We start from the raw sequence: 21,877 nt of genomic DNA on the forward strand, positions 1-21,877 counted from the left end.
GACAGCTGTCGATTTTTGGGTGTGTTTATATACCCTAAATAGTTTAGGGTATATTTATAGTTTTATGTGTAGTATAGGGTATTTCACTAAATTTCTAAAAAAAATTTGAGTCTTGAAAAGCATGAATAATTGTATTTTGGAGGGGAGAAATTTGAATTTAGCCCTAACATGGTTGGAGATAGCCTAATAATGGATGTTCGTGAGGGGTAACCATATATGGTTCAGTAACTCTGTGAAAAACCAATTTTTTTTTTAAATGAGTCATCTATCGGGTTAGAAGTTTAAAATGGGTTGGAAGGTGGGTCTTTGAGATATTGGATCCGACCCGACCCAACAACACAATCCTGGTGGGGCTGAAAATGAATAGGCACTCACACACAGGTCCTCTCCTCTCGTGTGGCTCTTCTTGCTCTCCATTGCGTTTGCGCAGGTAATTCCCAAGCTTCAACTCCAAGCCTACATTTTCTCCCTTCTCAGTTTCTTTTTCGAAGTGAATCAATATTCTCTTCCATTTTCATCATTTAACATAATAAAACAATCAAATTTTAACTTCTAATTTCGTGTTTTAGTGATCGAGTGGTGGGTTGCAATCTTGTATTTCGTTGGTAGTAAAATCCATATGAGCCTACTAACTGTTTGATGAAATGCCTCTGGGAGAATCTCTGTTTTTTCTCTTTTTCTTGTGCCGTCTGTATTATAGGAGGGTTTTTTTTTTTCTACATTGTTACGACCTCCATTTGAAGCTCAACTATAAAGGCCCAACTAGGCATGTTTGAGCTGCTTCTATCCACTGCGTGGTAATTTGTAGCATATGACTATTGGAAACTCGTTGCATGAATTTTTCTACTATATGCGTACATGTGTTGCTTTTTTTTAATAAGTTTCTAAGAGAGCAAGCCTCTCTCAGATTTTCTCCCTCAGAGCGAGCGTCCTTCACAGCGAGTTCAGAGTTCAAAGCGTGAAACTGGAGGTCTTCCTCCTTATCCCTTGTATTAGATTGTTAGACATGGATCTGATATGGGTAATAACCTGATTCCTTCTGTCAATGTGAAAAAAACAATTTCAGGAGGAGACAGGTTTGCACTTGGTGAAATCATCTCAGCGTACATCTGATTACTGGCCCATTGTCAATCTCTATTAAGCCTCATGTAAGTAAATTTTAATCCTGTTAAGAGATTAGAGTAAAATATCCAATTGTGCTCGTGTATCCCTTTCACATATACTTTCATGTGACTGATCTTGTTATATGAGATTTGTATTTCATTATTTAGTTGCTTTGGTTTCTCTGTTTTTGGTTATTAGTTTAAGATCAGTTAAGTAGTCAGTTTAGTGGTTATGATAAGTACACATACTAATATTGATGTTCTGTTTTGCAGATAAATAATAGGATTGTCAGTAAATAATTGGATTGTCAGAGATTGTACTTCTCTCTCGTGGCCCTTTTCTTGCTCCATTGCTCAGGTACTTTCCAAGCTTCAACTCCAAGCCTACATTTTCTCCCTTCTCAGTTTCTTTTTTTAAATTGATAATCAAATTTTTAATTTTAATTTCGTGTTTTAGTGATTGAGTGATTGTCTTTGATTGTATTTCATTGGCAGTAAAATGCACATTAGCCTACTAACTGTTTGATGAAATGCCTCTGTGAGAACCTCTTTGTCTTTTCTCCTTTTCTTGTGCCTATTGCTCACTCAAATGGGTCTGTATTATAAGTTTTTTTTTTCCATTGTTACGACCTCCATTTGAAACTCGGAACTATAAAGTCTATCCACTGCATTGTAATTTGTAGCATATGACTATGGGGCAACTTGTGGCATGAATTTTTCTACTTTCTCATCATTGTGTGCATGTGTGTGTTGCTTTCTGGAAAAAGTTTCTGAACTGTTATGGTCTTGATTACAGAGCTGAAAAGGAGTCTTGACAATAAAGAAAATGCCAAATAGAACTCGACCTATGACTGCACTCTTGGTGTTTACTGGGCTGAATATTGTTCTAGTTTCAACCATTACTCCAGTCTATGATTTCGTCTGCTTCCTTCCATACTGGGAAAGAAGGGTATGTTTTCTGTCACTATTTGTTAAGCAAATGATATTCCAGAGAAAAAAAATATATATGGTATTAAACTTATTAGAGAACTTTCGTTAGGTTGGCCACACACTTGCAGGATGCATCTTAAAACTAAGCTTGACCAACTCTTTACTTGTATACCTATGCTTGCTTCCACATGATGTTATTATATTCACTCACTTACCAACTTAAATCTTGTTCTTCCCGGTTTTGTATCGGTGAGGTCAAAGTTGTCAAACCTAAACATCATTTTTGTTGTGTTGATTGTATGTTGGTCTTATGGATAATTTTGTTGCATAAACTTTCTGGTAATAGTGGCTTCGGTGGAATGAATTTGAAAACTTGGAAATGTAAAATCAGACATATTGTTACTGAATTTGATTTCTTCTGTTATTCAGTTTCTAAAATAAAAAACTGTAATACCTCCAATCCAATGCGATCAGTTCTTTAATGTCGAACATTATTTGATACTTAAAAATGGCCAATCCAAACAACTTTGATTGGATTGGACTGGAACGAGTCAGTTGGTTGGTCTTTTAGATTCGTTTTGTGCATCCCTACATCTGGTATTTATGTTTCTTTGCAGAGAGAACGACGTCGTCAGGAACGTGAAGCAACTTTATCAAATGGTCCTGAATCAAAATAGAATTATTAATGAGGTCAAACCTCTTGAGTTACAGGTTTTAAGCTTTTTCTAATATTTAATGTAGTCTCAGCTATATGATTTATTGTAAGATTTTAGCAAATAAAGGATAAGAAGGTATATGAAGCTTTTGCATGCCTGCTTATGGATGTTCTCTCCATATATTGCATAATCTAATTATAAAATATGTTTAAAATAAAACCTCAAAGATTTAGAGGAGATTACAGTTCATGTGATGCAGGACAACACAAGGTGGGGTGTTGCCTATGATTAAGTAGAGAAGAATAGGGAGGAGAAAAGAGATAAAGTAAAGGAGGAGACAATCAAGGCACCAAGCCTTCAATAAGACTTCAATATTTCGTTCATCCAATCTGGTTTGCTTTGCAAGGAAGTGCCTTGTTTATAGGTTTCAAATATAACTCTAAAAAACTTCTAGAAATACAAAAATACTCATTAAATAAGAGTTGAGTAATAACACTTTTATTTATTTCATGATTCTTGCACTACCATGTACATTTCATTATAGCATCATCATGAAGAGGATATTTTTTTTCTCCCACTATTGCATTAATATCATGTCTCCCCCAATCAAACAAATTTCCCATCAACACTTCATGTAAGCTTGCTTTCTCTTGGTTGGCTTGGTTCTATACTTACTATCTTAGTGGAGAAATATTTTCTCCCTTAGATTTGGAGAACTTGCTAGATGATTTGAAAATCATGGAAGTTAAATAAATCCATTTGTTTAACATTATCGTTTTACATTTATTTCTACATCATTGAAAGGTCTATGATGAAGTTTCTAAGGCTGGTTAAGAAAGGTCTACTGGTGATTGATTTTGGAATCTACAACTTTAGCATTGAGGTTGAGGGTAGCAGTTTGTTGTGGGGGATATAATGAGGGCTTATAGTTGGGGGTTACAATGAGAGGGTCCTTAATAGCCGTGTAATCAAGTGCTGAGTTATTATTGGATTGTTGGGTTGAACCCCCTCATTATAATCTCTCAACATAGCCCCACATTATAAAAGCTCCCGACTGAGCATGGTCTCCAGGTATTGGGGTTTTAACTATAGGCCACGAGTTTTGGGCTTTCACTAATGCCACAACAATATTGGGTCCTTGCAAGTGATAGGTCTTAAATTTTCTATGCAAGCAAAGTGTTTTCCTTTTCTTCGTTGTTAAATATACAATACAAGCAAAGTTTCAGAAGTCTCATAATGAACGGTAATGTTCAAGAACATACAGCGGATAAAGTACTTGATCAAACTGCCAACCACCCTCTTTCCTAAATTAATGTCTTTATCTCCCATAATAGGGAGCTCTTATTAGTGTAACATATAAACCATGTACTGTTTACAGATTTCCAATTTATTGTTTGTTTCAGTCATAAACTGCCTCTTTGTTTTGGTAACGGTGGCAGCACATCCTCCAAGTATACATATGCCCAATGATAATTTTTATCTTTTATACAATCGATATTGGAGAAGGGGGAAATCAAACCTAGGATCTCGGATGCATGGGTAAATATTCTTAACAACACGAGCTATAAGCCCCTTGCACGTCCAATGATTATTAAACCTAAGGATTTATACAACAATGATACTAAAAGCACCAAAATATTCTAAGGATTTGTATTTCATATGTCATAACTCATAGCCTACCCATTACATGTTTTAGAACAGTTGTTTTCGCGTACACGTGTGACTATCAACTATTAATGCATATGAAATCCACAATCTATCAATAGTCGAAAATATCTGTGTGAGCGATTCTACTACTCTTCAACCGTTGATACATAATAAACACACAATACATCAATAATTGGAAGTCATGATGATTCTCCTTAACATTTCTCTTGGATGTATACGCTACAAGTGGAATCAAACTTGATTTGACCCAACTCAGAAATCGTACAGATGAGCCAAGTGTCAGAGATCGAGGTATCATGTCTTAATGAGTGACAAATCATTGTGAGGAATGAGATTAGATAGATAGATACCAATATATACCTAAATGAATAAACAAATAATATTTAGATATATAGAGAGCCACAAGCTACAAGGAAGGAAGGAAGGAAGGAAGGAAGGAAAGAAAGAATTCAATTCACGCTTTGTCAAAATTGTGAAGTGCTTCTCTTCTCTACGCTTTCTCACTTCCCATGGCATGTGCTCTTGTCCCACTTTGTGCCCTTTTACAATATTGCTTTGCTTTCTCTATCAGCATCAATCCACTCCCCTCATTTCCTTCCTTCCTTCCTTCCTTCCTGCTTTTGACAAATCATTGCTTAATGCTTATACTCTTGTGTTTCCCCAACTCAACGTTCCTTCTAAATTCACATGTTTGATCACACATCTTCATCATATGCACGCATTTGGGTTTGCTTTCAAAACTCTTTGATTGGATTTGTCTTCCTATTTTTAAAAATCATCATATAAAAAAATGATTAAAGGATATATATACAACAGACACATAGATGGAGAGCTTCACTTAAGAGATTTTTCGGGTAACTTTATTTAAGGGGCACCCTTATAAGTTCTACTTTGCATTGTATTATGTACAGTATATTTTTTAAGTGTTTCTTCAAAGATTATCCTTGTAAAAAGTCACAAAATTCAAAACTATTTAACCACTCAATTAAATGGTTGTCATTGTTAGTGTTTTATTGAACACAGTGTTGATAGATTTTGTTGATCACAACAAGATATCTTAATGATTTTTAATTTGTCTAATTATTTGCAAAGATGATATTTGAATGAAGATTATTGAAGTAAAATTCATAGTGGATTTCAAAACCGCCTCAATAAAATGGATTGTGTGTATATGTATATATTATTGGACACATATATGCATATATTTGGGACAAAAAAAATGCTTGCAACCCATGAAAACTACTACTTGTGCAAATTTTGAGTAAATCTCTATCTACATGAAAGTAGGATTGGTAGAAAGCCACAAATCATCGTTCATTCATGTGTCCATTTTTGTTTCCAAATGGAGAAGTAAAGGCAACTTATTCTCCCTTTCTTTTTCTTTGTGTTGTCAATTCACAATTTCCATATTCTAGTTTAGTTAGTTGTCAACTTGGTTAGCATTTCCCTTTCTCATCCAGAAATTTTGATGACCCTAATAAACTAACATGATGTACGTTGGCTTCTTCCCTCTCAAGCACAGTGAAATCAAATTGTTGTTTGATAGACCACTTTAATTTATGGCTTAATTACTGTTTCACCCCTTCGAATGGAAGCTCGGTCTCACTTTACCCCTTGAAATTGAAATTTTCTCACTTAACCCCCTGAATCTCTAAAAATTGCTGAAAATTTCTCAATTTACCACTTTTGTCCATTTTCATTCACAAAACTGTTAAGTGTGCTGACGTGACATGGCATTTTAGTAATTTTACCTCATCTATCTTCTCTCTTCTCCTTATTTTATGTATTTTAATTTGGTATTTATTTACATGAATTATTTTCTGAATTTTTTTGTAAATAGAGCAATTAAGTCTCCTTATTTTTCCAACAAGAAGAGCAGGCTGAACTTCAATGGCAATACAACCAATTTCAGTGGAGCTTGTTAGTGAGAGTGCATATATATGAGACATCAGATTCCATTACTTGGTCCACATATGATAAGTACAATTTAGTCCCCGGTGTGTACTTCTTTTGCACTGACATATACGGGATTAAATTAAGCTTATTGAATCCAACAAAATGTTTTCCTAATTAAGCAATAAAACTCAACCAAATATGGAAATAAGATTTCTCTATTACTTTTGAAAAAAGAGGAAGAAGAGAGAAACAATAGTTATTTCCCTTAATTTAGAAAAAGGGAACTCCTAATCTTTGACCTAAAATGCTGAATTCCAAGCTTCGGACTCTAGATTCATAACTTCATATTGTAAAGTCGTACTCCAAACCCTAACCGTCTAAGCATTGAACTTCAGTCTTTCGGTCAATCTCAAACCTAAACTTGAAACTTGGATTAGAAACCTAGACTCGTAACGATGTTATGATAACATAGAATTAAGACCCTAAGGCCCCGTTTGGTTAATGGAAAAGGAAGCTTGGGGATGAGAAATCAATTGCTTTCATATGTTTGGTAAGTCCAGGCATGAGAAATGATTGCCTAGCACATGAGAAAGTTGTTTGTGCCTAAAAATCTCAGCCTGTAAGGCCGACCGAGGGAACAACCTCTCGGCCAGGGCGCTTGCCCAAAAGGTTGTCATTCGCTTTTCCTCGTAGAGTAAGGGAGATCTATGAAGACGAAATCATCGCGGCCACGGTGAGCTTGAACGAAGAAAATAGTAACCCCTCAAATACACGGCCAAAGTGGAAAAGTCAAGGGGCGTGGCCACGTGTCATTGAGGTCCCACGCTTCATTTAATGAGGTAATGCTCCTGACTGCAGTAGAGGACCCGTGATCCGCAGAAGAATTTCCGTCCTTGCATTTAATGCATAAGGGAAGAAGGGAAGTGATTGGAGTCAGTGTATGGTGAGTAAAATCAGGACGATTAGGTGCGAAATCTATGACTTGTAAGACTAAGTCACCAACCATCAGACCAGCACATTAAATGCTCCTCCAAGGCCCGAGACACAGAATCGACGATCAGGGCGGCGACCGAGATTTATGGGGGTCACACCACCATACTTCACATTCCCAAATGTTGTCCAGACTGCCCACTATCTCTGATCGACACGTCATGCAGATATCAGCCTCACTTTCCTCCCAGAGCCTCTTCTATAAATATCAAGCTCCAACTACATTTAGAAGGGTCAACACCAAACACCAGCCTCCAACGGAGCAAATTATATTTTCCTGTCATTTATCTTCCTGTAATGCACTTTCAATACCTTTACTTGCTTTCCTAGGAGTAGTGGCATATTGTAGGAAAATCCGTTCATTAATATATCATTCGACCCTTGATTTTTCAAGGCACCGGGGTACCATCCTTGTTACTTTTCCATTCATCCCACATATCATACGACCGTTGCAATCCAACGATGTGCCGGAGCATCACCCAAAAATCCACCATTAACACCATCATTAACGGCCTTGTAGCTCAAGCTGTGAACCTGACGGCCGAGATCAGTTCCTTTCTCGGCCAAAGTCGCTCTGATTGGAAGTCAGACTCAAACAGGCGCGCAATTCATCCATTCACATCATCCTCGAATGCACGGTAGACCGTGCTGGCACGCCCGCGCACAACCGCACCACACCAAAGAAGGACGACCCGTGTTGACCCGGATTCCCTCTGCCCGGAGTAGTAGGCCGTGAGATTTGCTGTGGCCAACAAAAGTAAGGGGGACAGTGAAGCCCTCCTTCCAACTTGGGTTTTGTTTTCCCTTCTCATGAGAAAGTTTGGGAAAATGAGTCAACATTAAATGCACATTTTTCATGACCATTTTGTCCCCATTAACAATTTAGAATTACAATATATAATTAAATGCATTTATTTTTTTATTTGATTTAACATGGGTATAATTAAAAATTTATACAAACTTTGTTTTCCATTCCTACTCAAAACAAATATAGGAAACGAAATAATGTGATATCTTTCGATTACTTTCCCAGTATTACCAAACGTGAGAAAAGAATATTCCATTTCTCATCCCTTGGGAAATGACATGGGAAGTGATTTCCCCTCAAATCCGTTATGTGAACCAAATGGAGCCCAAGTCCTAAACCTCGAACCATAACATTGTATAGAATTTAACTCCTAAGCCCTACACCTTGTCTTGCCTTGCCTTACCTTGCCTTGAAGTCATAGATCTCGCGCCTTGAGCGGAGTTGTGATGCTTGGCCTCATAGCAAACACATTTCATAATTCTTGAATTTGAAAACAATTTTGTATTGGTATCAAACATATTTTCGAATCATAAGAGTATTGATATAAGCCACACTTTTTGAATTCTATTTTTGGCTTAAATAAATTATGACATCACATTATATTTTATAAACATTCAATAAGACTATGCTCATGCGAAAATTCCTTAGCATAGTTGATCGGTGACATTGTGCCTTATAATTGATTCATTATTTTCTTTTATATAAGTGATATTTTGGATGAAGAAAGATTTCGAACAAAATTTCATATGCATAAGTAACTGCTCTTAATCACTTGAATTAAACCTCTTGCGACGAAAGAAGAATCAATTTTAGAAATGCTTTCAAACATTGGAACGAAAATTCCACAACCAAAAAAAGTACATTGTAATAAATTCTGCAATAACATATAAGCATACAAATCATTCAATTAAACCATAGGAAAAATATTTTATATGTTGACTTTTATCAAGAAAATTCATTTGAAGACACGAACTGAAATTTGTCTTGAGCAAAAAAACAAATTTAAATTCATTTGACGACAAAGAATTGAGTGTTGTCAGGTTTAGCAATTTAGACTTTACCCCCTTCCTTTGATAGATATACGCCAACCAAATACGGATGCAGCTAACAAAGCGTACACAGCACCACACAGTATAACTGCCGCCATCCTCCATCCTACGTCGTCGTTTCAATTATCTCTCTTGCATTTAAACCCCGCCTAAACCCCATCTTAGATTCTTAATCCCTTCCCTTAAACAAAGAATAAATAAATAAATAAAACAAAATAAGACAAAACTCACACTCACTGGCACTGAGAACAGAGTAAATTATAGACTCTCTCTGTGTGAAGCTCTCTGTTCTTGTATTTTAGGGCTCAGGGGCGTGTTGTATGAGCACGGCAGCAGCGGATCTTTCTCCCCAGCTCCTCCAATGGCCAGCGCTAACGCTCACATTAGCAACGGCGAACACGAGCAGCCGCCGACGAAGCCGGCTTGGCTCACGGCCTCGGCGTCGTTCAGGTCTCGCAGGAAAACCAGCTCCTCCGCCGGAATATCTCGAGCCGGCTCCGAAGTCGATGACATCATCACCCTAATGCACGGCTCCGATCCCGTCCGAGTTGAGCTCAACCGCCTCGAGAACGATCTTCGAGGTCTCTCTCTTCTTCTTTCCTTCTCCGCTCCCCATTTTCCCGGCAAAATTTGGAGCTCACATTTTCTTTGTATAGGGAGAAATGATATTCTTATTTCATCAAATTGACCAATTCGTCGTATTTTCTGGAAACCAATTTCTTCTAAATTCAGAGCCGCATTTTCTTGCTAAGGAAAGAAACGATATTTCATATTTGTTAGAGCTTTGATTTTTTCTTTTTCCTAAAAAGAAATTTCTTATTTATAATTATATTTCGTGTGCTTTATAATTTATAAGGTCAAATTTGACTGATAGATACGTTTTTTAATTTATGAAATGAAATAACAGATAAAGATAGGGAATTGGGAGATGCTGTTGGGGAAATCAAGTCTTTGAGGAATTCAGAGCGCCTTAAAGAGAAGGCGGTGGAAGAGGTACTCTATTTTGCTTATAAAGCCGAAGTTGTGCTTCCATTTGCATTAGCAATTGGATTGATTTTTATTTTCTTATAACAATTTGCGTAGCGCGATGTTGTCAAATTTTGGTACTTTGTAGTATGTTATTAGCAAGTTTTGATAGTAGCTAGATAGGCTTGTGAAGTTGTGATTATGGTCATTGATTGTTGTTGCATGATCAAAGAAAGGAATTTTATTGTTTTTTTTAATGGTGGAATTAGCAATATACTAGAATATATGAATGAGACAGATTTTGTCAGACTTTTATTTGCCAACTCTTTCTAAAGTTGTTTTTTTTTCTATCTAACAATGTTTTACACCTTCTATTCGATGCAACAGTTATTTTGGAGAACATTTGCTTAAAAAAATACCCTTCCACTTCTTAAAATTAAAGAGCAATCTATTTCCATGCAAAAAATATATTGTACTTATTTTAAATACTGCAAACAATTTAGTATATGCATTTCATTTGAGTTAGGCAGGAATTTCTTATTTATTTACTGATTGTGAGTCTACATACTGAGGTGTGGAATGCTGTTTGATATCTATAAAAAAATGTCTGTAAGTGGAACTTCTGTACAACCAAGATGAGATTTGATAGTCTTCTATGTTAATATTCAGTCTATTTATACTTAAAAGCTGAAACCTTCAGTCTGCTATATTACCTAGTGGTTACTGGGTTTTAAGTATTATTGCCTTTTGGATTAATGGTTTTATTCTATTCTAACATTTATTTATCTAAAATTTATCAAGATAACCCTACTTATTCAATTGCCATGTTGTGAATGGATGTTTTGAGCTTCTAATGTTTTAGTCCTTAATTTTTTTTTTATATAATCATTTTCTTCTATTGTGATGGATTAACATTTTATTGCTTTAAAATATTTTAACTATTATATCCAGCAGCTTCACTTATAGACATGGTGAAGATTTTATAATGCCTCTTTCCAATGAAAGACTTGAAACCTAAATGATTACAAGAGTCTTAGCGATTGTGTTAAAGCTGTGTCAGTTTTAAGCAAAGTTTTAAAAGCAAAATTTCCAATTGGACTCTTTTAACCTTTACCCTCCAAAAAAAAGAACTTGAAATGTAATAGGTTATACATTTTTTTTTACTGACAGTGAGTAGCAAATTTTGAAAAATCCCTGCAACTTGGAGGAGATATTATTTTATTAAAAAAACTAAGAAAATATCTCCTTTACCACACGATTATAGCCATATTGTTATTCTCAGTTTTGTTCTGTTCGATTTTTTATTGATGTCTTCTTCTGAGTGAGATAATTATAGGTTTATTACAAGATTATCAAGATTTTAAGAACCATGTTAAATTTTATTTATCAATGTATTGCTCTTTATTACAAAGGAGAAACTTTATGTTCAATCAGAAATGGGACTATCTGAATATTTTTCTGTTGGTTAATGATTCCAGTTGACAGATGAACTAAACAGGGTGGATGAAAAGCTGAAAGCAACTGAAGCCCTTCTGGAAAGCAAGGTACTAGTTGTATTTTCCTTTGATCCCTCATTGTACTATCTTCTGTAACCAACAAATGCATTTCTGTTTGCAATATAATGAGTACACTATGATTTGCAGAATCTTGAGATTAAGAAAATAAATGATGAGAAAAAAGCAGCTTTGGCTGCACAATTTGCAGCGGAAGCCACACTTCGAAGAGTTCATGCTGCACAAAAAGATGATGAAATGCCCCCCATTGAAGCCATCATCGCTCCACTGGAAGCAGAGCTTAAGCTTGCTAGGCAGGAGGTATATACTTTCCTTCTGCAATACTATGACCTCAATTTTTATTTTCATCTATTCTTTTATTGAACATTCTTAAAGACAGATAGGATTGTTGTAAAACTTTTGATGTAGTAATTTTCTGTGTCAATTTCCACCGTCTAGTTTGGTTTCCATATTGGTTTATACATGTGAGGTTTAGAATGTTCATAATGTATTGGGTTTCCGTATTCTTACTGTCTTTGTGGGTCTATTGATTCATGCACATGAAAAGAAAAATAATGAGTTATTATTATTTTTTTTATACCTTTTGATGTCTTGGTTTTTTAGGTAGCAAAGTTGCAGGACGACAACAGAGCACTTGATCGGCTTACTAAATCCAAGGAGGCTGCTCTAGTTGAGGCCGAGAGAACTGTTCAGATTGCTATGGTAAAAGCATCCTTGGTTGACGATCTGCAAAACAAAAATCAAGAGCTGATGAAACAGATTGAAATATGCCAGGTATGTATGTTCTCTGAGTTTTCCTGCTGCAGGCAATGTGTGTGATTGAGGGAATGTACCGTGGGTTTTGTACTAGCATTAGACACTATTTTTTGTAACATGTACTTGTGGATTATCAGGAGGAGAACAAAATTCTTGACAAAATGCACCGGCAAAAGGTAGCTGAGGTTGAGAAGCTAACACAAACCGTTCGTGAGCTTGAGGAGGCTGTTTTAGCCGGTGGAGCTGCTGCCAATGCTGTGCGTGATTACCAGCGTAAAGTGCAGGAGATGAATGTAATAAACATTTCTTGGAACTCCAGTTCTTGCAAATCACTTCGTAGTTGTTCTGAGTCTGTCACAAATGCAAACTGCCTCTAACCTTCAAGCTTGCGTAGGAGGAGAAAAAACTGTTGGAACGGGAGGTGGCTCGTGCGAAGGTCTCTGCAAATAGGGTTGCCACTGTTGTTGCAAATGAGTGGAAAGATTCCAGTGACAAAGTGATGCCTGTAAAACAATGGCTTGAAGAAAGGAGATTTTTTCAGGCATGTTACAACTTCAATGCCACCTCATCATTTCTGCATGCAATTCCTTTAATTTGTACAAATAGTCATTTCGTTTCATTGTCTCTAGTTGCATCCTTAACCCAAGAGGTTGGCATTATGGCAATTTTATGGGGCTTAGGCGCTTCATGCTGGATAAGGCAACTGCATGGACCTAGTTATTATCAATTAAAATGTCGACCAGATGCCTTGTCAGCCCAAAAAGAAAGCATGAATTGGATATTTTTTTTCTACTTTAAATTGTTCTAAAATTTAATGATCATCTATGTTAACCCAAGAGGTTTAACATATGGAATTATGATCTAGTACCATAGGTGACCTGCAATGATTATTGTTGGCCTACTGTCAAGATGCATGTAGGATAGTGATACAGACTACCCTGTATCCAGGACCTTAAAACAGATATCCCATCTGGAAAATGGTTCTTTATTGCATAGACCACATATAATGCTTTTGAGTAGTTGCTGGAAAACGGGATGTGCGCGCGGGTGTGCGTGCCGTTGTTCTAAGATGGTTTATTTTGCCTTAAGAAGCGGCGGTGGAAGTGAAAACAGATCAGGAAAGGAACAGTTAATTTTGTTTGAGATTGAAAATGAAATATTTGACATGATTTTTGTAGGGAGAAATGCAACAACTTCGAGACAAACTGGCAGTAGCTGAGCGTACTGCAAAGGCAGAAGCACAATTAAAGGTATGCTAACTGTTTTGAATTTAGTCTGCTCTGACAAGTAAGGGTAACTGTTTCCTAGTATGTGTTTAAGTCTCTTCTTAACAGTTGAGCATTAATTGATTTCTTAGGAAAAATACCAACTAAGATTCAAGGTTTTGGAGGAAAAGTTTAAAGCATCGAATGGAAAATCCCGCCCATCCTCAGATGCAAGAATCATCAGCAATGGGCCTTCAAGGCGTCAGTCTCTTGGTGGAGCTGAGAACTTCTCTAGAGCGTCCTCTAATGGCTATCTATCTAGGACAAAATCGAATTTACAATCTGGTTTCAACCGTTCCAACACTGCTACTGCAATATTGAAACAAGCCAAGAGTTCATCTAGATCGTTTGATGGTGGTAGTAGATTGCTAGACAGAGATAAGCTAGTCCCAGATGCAACTGGGAAAGATAACACACACAGTGCCAGTGATCAGACTCAGATGGATGAGACAATTGGTAGACATGAGGAGAGGGCAAATGGATCTTTGGCTGAACAATCCAGAACAGAGCATGAAGATTATGTTTCTGGAGTGCTGTATGATATGTTACAGAAAGAGGTCGTATCTTTGAGGAAAGGTTGCCATGAGAAAGATCAAACCCTCAAGGACAAGGATTATGCAATTGAGGTTAGCTAGTAGGACCTATCTCATTAATTTTGCAACCTCTCTCCACTTTTGTTTTGCTCTTAACTTGTTTCTTGTGTGGAATCAAATAGATGTTGGCAAAGAAGGTGGATACACTTAACAAAGCAATGGAGGTTGAGGCCAAAAAGATGCGGAGAGAAGTAGCTGCCATGGAAAAAGAAGTCTCTGCTATGCGTGTCACCAAGGAGCCTGATCAGAGGGCACGGCGCTCAAGTGCTCCCCGAGGGGTTGTAAATAGCTCTCATACACTTTCTTCTAGGTAAATAGTTGTGTATAATCTTTAATGGCCTGAAACTGATGCACTAGTTGTGGAACAGGCCGTCATTCTTGTTCCTGCTAAGTTCTTGATTATATAAAATAAACAAAAATGCATGGCGCGATATCCTTTTTTCTCCTTTTTTGGTCATCACATGGTGTGATATCAAATGCTGAAAGTTGATTGATAACTTTTGAGCTACTTCGAGTAGAAGACCATTGATAAATCTGAACAAAGTTTTCTTCTTTCTTTCAGGAATGCCCACAAGTCTAGGTGATTGACATGGCCATGACACAATGGCCACATCAAGGGCGCCCCACTGATTCTTCGGGTCCGCAATCAATATAATTGTATGGTTTTGTCATGAGTTTTCGCTCGTCTCCATCTATTTAAGTTGTCTTGTCCAGGTAGGCAATTTGTAAAGAACTGACTTGAGGTTTCTCAGGTCACCCTGCCTTGTATATTTCTTTTGTACTAATATTTCCCGGAAATATACCACCGAGGGTGGCATGAAAGTTATGAAAGAGATGTGGCTTGTTAGATGCTTTTCAAGGAAACTGCAGACATGATAAAACTCTGTATACCATAAATGTATATTGGTAAGGAAGTTCACGTTAATTCAATACAGCTTTTAGGCTATTAATTAGCCTTTTCCAAAAATGGTTTACTGGGTTGATGGCATAAAAGGTTTTGTGCGGAAGAGTTAAGCTGCCTTACAAGGATTTGCTATTTAACCATTGTATGAAATATTCTTCCTCATCGTTCAAAGAATATACCGTCATCGAAAACAAAATTTGAAGTCCTTAATTTGAATTAATCTGATGGTGTCTCTCATTTACTTTTAACAAATATTTAGTCAGATCAGTTGGTATTCTTATGTTTTAAGTGGTGTACAACGGACTACCGAGGACTACTACTAATCTGGTCTGACACCAATATTTATCACAACTTAACAATTTTGGTCTAATATTGTGAGTAGAATTAGACTCAATGGACTCATCCAGGTTGTCCAGGTATTGGTCTGGGGAAATTGGCTCGGGTTGGAGGTTGATAAGGTGGTGGGTTGTTGTTGGAGAGAGAGAGAAGAGAGAAGAAGGGTGGTAGAGATTAGCGCATGTAGTGGATTGTGATCTTATAATATTACATAAACACCATGCATACTGCTTGATTTGTAAATTATAAACAAGTTTCATTTTTGATAATGTCGTCATATGAAATTCGTAGGATTTGAGAGTTTTTAAAAACATACATATATGGCAGGACCTCTTGTTTCATATCTATGACGAGATATTTACACTAATACCTTATGAGGTTTCTTGTGTTTTCACAAAATCCCTTCAAGTCTCAAATATTACATGAACACTCCCTGAGGTTTCAGTTTGTTTTCACAAAACTCTTTTCGTTGATTGTTTGTCCAAAAATTGATGATTTTATTGAATTTTTTTTTTATGCAAATGACAAAATTAACCTTAGAGCATACACAATCATGCTCTCTATTTTTTAGTTAAGTTTTAGCTAAAAACATATAAAAGTTACTTTAGGAGATCTCTATAAAATTTAAACTCCAATCATGCTCTGTAGTTTAGGAGGTCATAAATGCTATAACTCTTTTTTAATTGATCAATCTCTATTAAAAAAAATAATATAAAAAATAGTTAAAATTAATTAAAGGTTTGAAATACTCATTAAATAAAGCATCATTAAATTATAGGGAGCCACTAGGAGTCCTTTCTCTCTCCTCAGATTTAGGAGCTTCTATAGGTCTCCTTATTTTAGGAGGTGGATAGGGAGCATGGTTGGAGTTGTATTTTTCCAATTCCTCTCTAAAATTTGTCTAAAGAGGTGGTTTAGGGAGCCCATTGTGAATGCTCTCAATAAAGTATATGAAGGACAACTGTCATTTGGAGGATTTTTTTTTTTGTGTGTATAAAATCATCAATTTTTAGATGAAAAATAAATGAAAATGAGCTTTGTGAAAACAATTTAAAACCTCAGGGGGTGTTCATGTAATTTCTAAAACCACAAGGAGTTTTGTGAAAAAGTCAAAAACCTCAAGGGGTGTTAGTATAAATAACTCTTGACTACCTCTAATAGTTTATTTGAAAAATATGCGACGCAAGTATTGTTTTGGATATTATTTGTCTGACTTGTACTCCATATTTGTGGTCTTAAATATCCCATTGACTGAAATTGCTACTTTAAACTTCTAATAGCTTAGGTGCTGATGTGGTTGAACTATTTACCCCACAACTCAACTTGACTTGGAAGTCTTCGCATGTATGATTGTAGCAGTATCATTGTCAGTATATTATCTTTATCAGAGACTTGGAAGTCGTTTAATCGATGTTCACACAATTTGTGTAGGTAGGGACCACGCATAATTTTGAACAATCGAAGTGTACAAAAGCTCAACCATCTGAATTCTCATTTACTCCTATATACAGGGCATCTCTATACTCTTTAATCTTGCAGACTCATATCTTTAGTCCTACAGATCATCCCATTGCTTAAGAATCATGGGTCACAGCAGTGCTAGTGCTTCCATCCAACTCGTCTCACTAATAATACTGTTAGGAATTTTATCCCTTGAAACCATTAAATTCGGTTTCTGCAGTGATGATCATAATGTGAGATGCATAGATATAGAGAGGAAAGCCCTTCTCAAGCTCAAACAAGGCCTCACAGATCCTTTCGATCGGCTTTCGTCTTGGGTGGGAGAAGATTGCTGCAAATGGAGTGGTGTAGGCTGCAACAACATAACTGGACGTGTCAACATGCTCGATCTTCGCAATCGCTATTCAGATGGGTTAGATGGTTACGGATCAATAAAGCATGCATTTGGTGGTGAGATCAATCCTTCTTTGCTTGTTTTGAAAGATTTGGTTCACTTGGATTTGAGCATGAATAACTTTGAAGGTGTCCAACTTCCAAGTTTCATTGGATCACTAGAGAAACTGAAATACCTCAATCTCTCTCGTACATCTTTTGTTGGAGTCATTCCCCCCACTCTTGGAAACCTCTCAAGGTTGCTTTATCTTGATCTTAGTAATTTCCTTTTTCCTAACCCAATTGAGACTGACCTTCAGTGGCTTGCAACTCTTTCTTCCTTAAAGTACCTTAACTTGGAAGGAGTGGACCTTACCAAGGCTACATCCTATTGGCTTCCCACTGTTAATATGCTCCCTTCACTTGTTGAATTGCATTTGCCCCTTTGTGGACTTTCCATCCTTCCTCTCACTCTTCCTTCTATCAATTTCACATCTCTTTTGGTTCTTGATCTCTCTAACAACGATTTCAAATCCACAATACCTCCTTGGTTGTTCAATCTCACTGAACTACAGATGTTGGATTTGGCATATAACAGTCTGACAGGAAAACTTCCTGATTCTTTGGGATATCTTAAAAGCTTGAGATACCTCATATTGGCGGCTAATTCATTGAGTGGGATCATCCCAGAATGTCTTGGGGAGCTCTCATCCTTGGTTTCACTAGATATCTCTTACAACACATGGGAAGGTGCCATTACAAAAGCTCATTTCTCGAAACTTGGAGGCCTGAGAGAAGTATCAATTATTGCAAATGATGCCCCAAACATTTCCTTGGTTTTCAACATAAGTTCTGATTGGATACCTCCTTTCAAATTAAGATACTTGGACATTAGATCATGCCAACTGGGTCCCAAATTTCCTACATGGCTTAGAAATCAGACTGAGTTGACCACGGTGGTACTCAATAATGCTAGGATTTCAGACACCATACCAGATTGGTTTTGGCAGTTGGATTTGCAATTTGATAATCTAAATGTCGCTCATAATCAACTAAGCGGCAGGGTGCCCAATTCATTAAGATTCAGCTATGATTCCAGTGTTGATTTGACTTCAAACCGCTTTGAAGGTCCACTCCCACTATGGTCCTCAAACATTACATGGCTGTATCTTAGAGATAATCTATTTTCAGGGCCAATTCCTCATAACATTGGTCAAGTGATGCCCAATTTGACACGTCTAGACATTTCTAGGAACTCTTTGAGTGGAAGCATTCCCCTGTCCATTGGTAATTTAAGCCAATTACATTTCATGTTGATGTCAAATAACCTCTTGTTTGGTGAGATTCCTCATTTTTGGAACAATATACCATCATTGTTTATTGTAGACATGTCAAACAACAGTCTCTCTGGTACAATCCCAAGATCCTTAGGCTCTTTTACTTCACTCAGAGTCTTGTTCCTCTCCAGCAACAACTTTTCAGGTGAAGTTCCTTCCTTGAAAAACTGCACTAACCTGAAGATTCTTGATCTTGGTGATAACAAGTTTTTTGGACCGATTCCAGCTTTCATTGGTGAAAGCATGCTCTCTTTAAAGATTTTATGCTTGAGGTCCAACTCATTTACTGGAAGCATCCCTTTACAATTATGTGGCCTTTCCACTCTCCATATATTGGACTTCTCACACAACAATCTTTCCGGAAATATTCCCCACTGCATAGGTAATTTGAATGGCTTTAAATTTGAGGTCAAAGACATGGATACAGAATCCTACGGTTATTTGGGAAGATTGGAGGTGGTGTCAAAAGGAAGAGTGCTTGTATATGACTCCATCCTTTACCTTGTTAATAGCGTTGATCTCTCGGACAATAACTTGTCAGGAGAGATGCCTATGGGGATAACAAGCCTAATAAAGTTGGGCACCTTAAATTTGTCCATGAATTATTTGACAGGAAATATCCCAGCAGATATCGGAAACTTGGGGTGGATAGAAAGTCTTGATCTATCAATGAACAAACTTTCAGGTTCAATTCCACAAAGCATGGTTTCTTTAACATTTTTGAATCATCTGAACCTGTCATACAATAACTTGTCCGGGAAAATTCCAACGGGTAACCAATTTAAGACCTTTGTTGACCTGTCAATTTATGAGGGCAACCCCGGTCTTAGCGGGTGTCCATTACCAACTGGTTGCCAAGACAATGAAGGAGCACCTCAAGTTCCAAGTGGAGATGGAGGAGAGGATGATGACAGTAAACTTGAAAAGCTACAGTTCATCATTAGCATGGTGATAGGTTTCTGTGCAGGGTTCTGGGGAGTTTTTGGGACTTTGGCCATGAAGAGGTCTTGGAGACATGCCTATTTTCACTTCCTTGACAAAGTGAAAGATGCTGTCCTTGATTTTGTCTCAGCCATTGGTACTTATCTGCAGAAAAGATCGTAGAGCATAGAAGAAGCTGCACATGTGAAGGAATATGTATGCAAGCAAATAAAGCAAAGTTTAGTATTGTCCTTTACAATTTTGTAAGTTGGTTATTGTAATATGAATTTATACTTTTGTGTATTGTGCCTTAACGAAACAATTGCTTCAATCCATTTGAGTCAGAAAATAAAAAGATTTAACGAAGTTCCTCACAACAAATATAACTGAGGTATGTCCTAGAGCAGCATATGCAAACACGTCCACTATCAACAAATTAGGATGTTTACAAAGTATTTGGCAACCTCACAACCCAAAGCCCCAAATACACCCAATAACACTCACCGCACAAAAACAAAAAGAGGAGGAAATTATGAACCTTAACTAATGCTCTCTGGGCCCAAGTGCTAAAAGGGCGTTATTTTCCGGATGATGATTTCACTAATGCCGTATGCCGTTGGTGGAGCCAGACCTTCATGGGTTTGGACAAGTCTTCTGGAAGGAAAAAGGGCAATCATTGATAGAGGTCGAATACAGATCCTAAATGGTGAGAATATATACTTGTATCTGATCTGACAGCTGGCCCTCCCCTGCAGATGATGGTCGTATTACTCCGATCAACCCTATCCCCCCTTCTGCAGAGATTGGACTATTCTAGCCCTAATCAATCAGACTCGCAGGATGGAATCCAACTTTGAGTCAGTTGAGTGGTTTTGGACCCCTGGGAATTTGAATCGTGCTGCTCATGAAGTGGCAAGGATTGGTTTGGGTGCGGTGGATTTGCAAAGATGGGCTGATAGGCCACCTCCATCCTTGGTTTGTGTTCTGGTTTCAGATGGTCTCCCTTGTCCCCCCGTAAGGGACCTGGGTGGTGTTTGAGGGAAATAAATCATGCTACGCTTTGGAATTGGCTGTAGCGATGTTGTCAAATTTTGGTACTTTGTAGTATGTTATTAGCAAGTTTTGACAGTAGATAGATAGTATGATATGGTCAAAAAAATATATTGTACTTATTTTAAATACTGATTGTGAGTCTATAAAAAAAACAAAGTCTGTAAGTGGAACTTTTGTACAACCAAGATAAGATTTGATATATAGTCTTCTATGTTAATCTTCAGTCTATTTATACTTAAAAACTGAAACCTTCTATATTACTGGATTTTAAGTATTATTGCCTTTTGGATTAATAGTTTGAATTTCTTTAGTAGATTAGATTATTTAAAGTAATTAGTTTTGTGAGTTCACACGAAATCAATAGTTTTAATTAAACACATGATGAACAATTCCATAACCAATTTACGGTCCAAACCCATCAACCAAAGTTGATCTTCACTGAACTTTTTTAGTAATTTTTCTATTTCCTCAAAAGAGCCCATCCTTTACCAGTCATCAAAAACGTATCTGGAAGTCTTTTATATGATTTCATTTACTTGTAGCAAATATTTAGTTAGATCAGTTGTCATTCGGAGAATTTTTTTTTTTGTGGATAAAATCATCACTTTTTGGATGAAAAATTAATGAAACGGAGTTTTGTAAAAACAATTTAAAACCTCAGGGGATGTTTGTATAATTTTGAAAACCTCAAGGTGTAAAAATTTATGTAAATAACTCTTCTATGACTACGTCAAATAGTTTATTTGAAAAATATGCGACGCAAGTATTCATACTCCATATTTGTGGTCTCAAATATCCCATTGACTGAAATTGCTACTTTAGACTTCAAAGTCATTATATGGCTTAAGTGTTGATGGGGTTGAACTATTTACCCCACAAGTCAAGATTGTAGCAGTGTCAGTATTTTATCTTTATGAAAGACTTGGAAGTCGTTTCATAGATATGGAACCAGAGATCCTATATACAAGATAGCGTGTTCGCGACGACGCGTACAAAAGCTCAACCATCTGAATTCTCATTTTAATCTTGCAGACTCATATATTTAGTCCTACAGATCATCCCATTGCATAAGAATCATGGGTCACAGCAGTGCTAGTACTTCCATCCAACTTGTCTCACTAATTATACTGTCATGAATTTTATCCCTTGAAACCATTAAACTCGGTTTCTGCAGTGATGATCATAATGTGGGATGCATAGATATAGAGAGGAAAGCCCTTCTCAAGGTCACACAAGGCCTCACGGATCCGTCCGGACAGCTTTCGTCTTGGGTGGGAGAAGATTGCTGCAAATGGAGTG

General features: G+C 36.9%; 3 protein-coding genes across 3 annotated transcripts; all 3 read left to right on the top strand.

Moving 5' to 3' along the window:
- Positions 1-350: 350 nt before the first annotated feature.
- Positions 351-2,852, top strand: LOC110764196 (uncharacterized). The gene is made up of 6 exons (XM_021967108.2): positions 351-430; positions 908-970; positions 1,067-1,148; positions 1,377-1,461; positions 1,900-2,052; positions 2,651-2,852. The coding sequence occupies exons 5-6, from the start codon at positions 1,930-1,932 to the stop codon at positions 2,708-2,710; spliced, it is 183 nt and encodes a 60-aa protein (XP_021822800.1). The 5' UTR covers positions 351-430; positions 908-970; positions 1,067-1,148; positions 1,377-1,461; positions 1,900-1,929; the 3' UTR covers positions 2,711-2,852.
- Positions 2,853-9,268: 6,416 nt separating this feature from the next.
- Positions 9,269-15,041, top strand: LOC110764195 (microtubule-associated protein 70-1). Its single transcript, XM_088244240.1, is given in 11 exon segments — positions 9,269-9,681; positions 10,008-10,093; positions 11,545-11,610; positions 11,710-11,880; positions 12,184-12,354; positions 12,474-12,629; positions 12,731-12,881; positions 13,519-13,586; positions 13,694-14,227; positions 14,317-14,504; positions 14,757-15,041. Coding segments are annotated over 11 exon segments (1,833 nt in total). The 5' UTR covers positions 9,269-9,461; the 3' UTR covers positions 14,779-15,041.
- A 1,879-nt stretch (positions 15,042-16,920) lies between these two features.
- LOC110764189 (receptor-like protein EIX2) lies at positions 16,921-19,826 on the top strand. Its single transcript, XM_021967102.2, has one exon. The coding sequence runs from the start codon at positions 17,018-17,020 to the stop codon at positions 19,706-19,708; it is 2,691 nt and encodes an 896-aa protein (XP_021822794.2). The 5' UTR covers positions 16,921-17,017; the 3' UTR covers positions 19,709-19,826.
- The last annotated feature ends 2,051 nt before the right edge of the window (positions 19,827-21,877 follow it).

This window comes from Prunus avium, chromosome 7 (genome assembly GCF_965620075.1).
Source record: "Prunus avium chromosome 7, drPruAviu1.hap1.1, whole genome shotgun sequence".
Taxonomy (NCBI): domain Eukaryota; kingdom Viridiplantae; phylum Streptophyta; class Magnoliopsida; order Rosales; family Rosaceae; genus Prunus; species Prunus avium.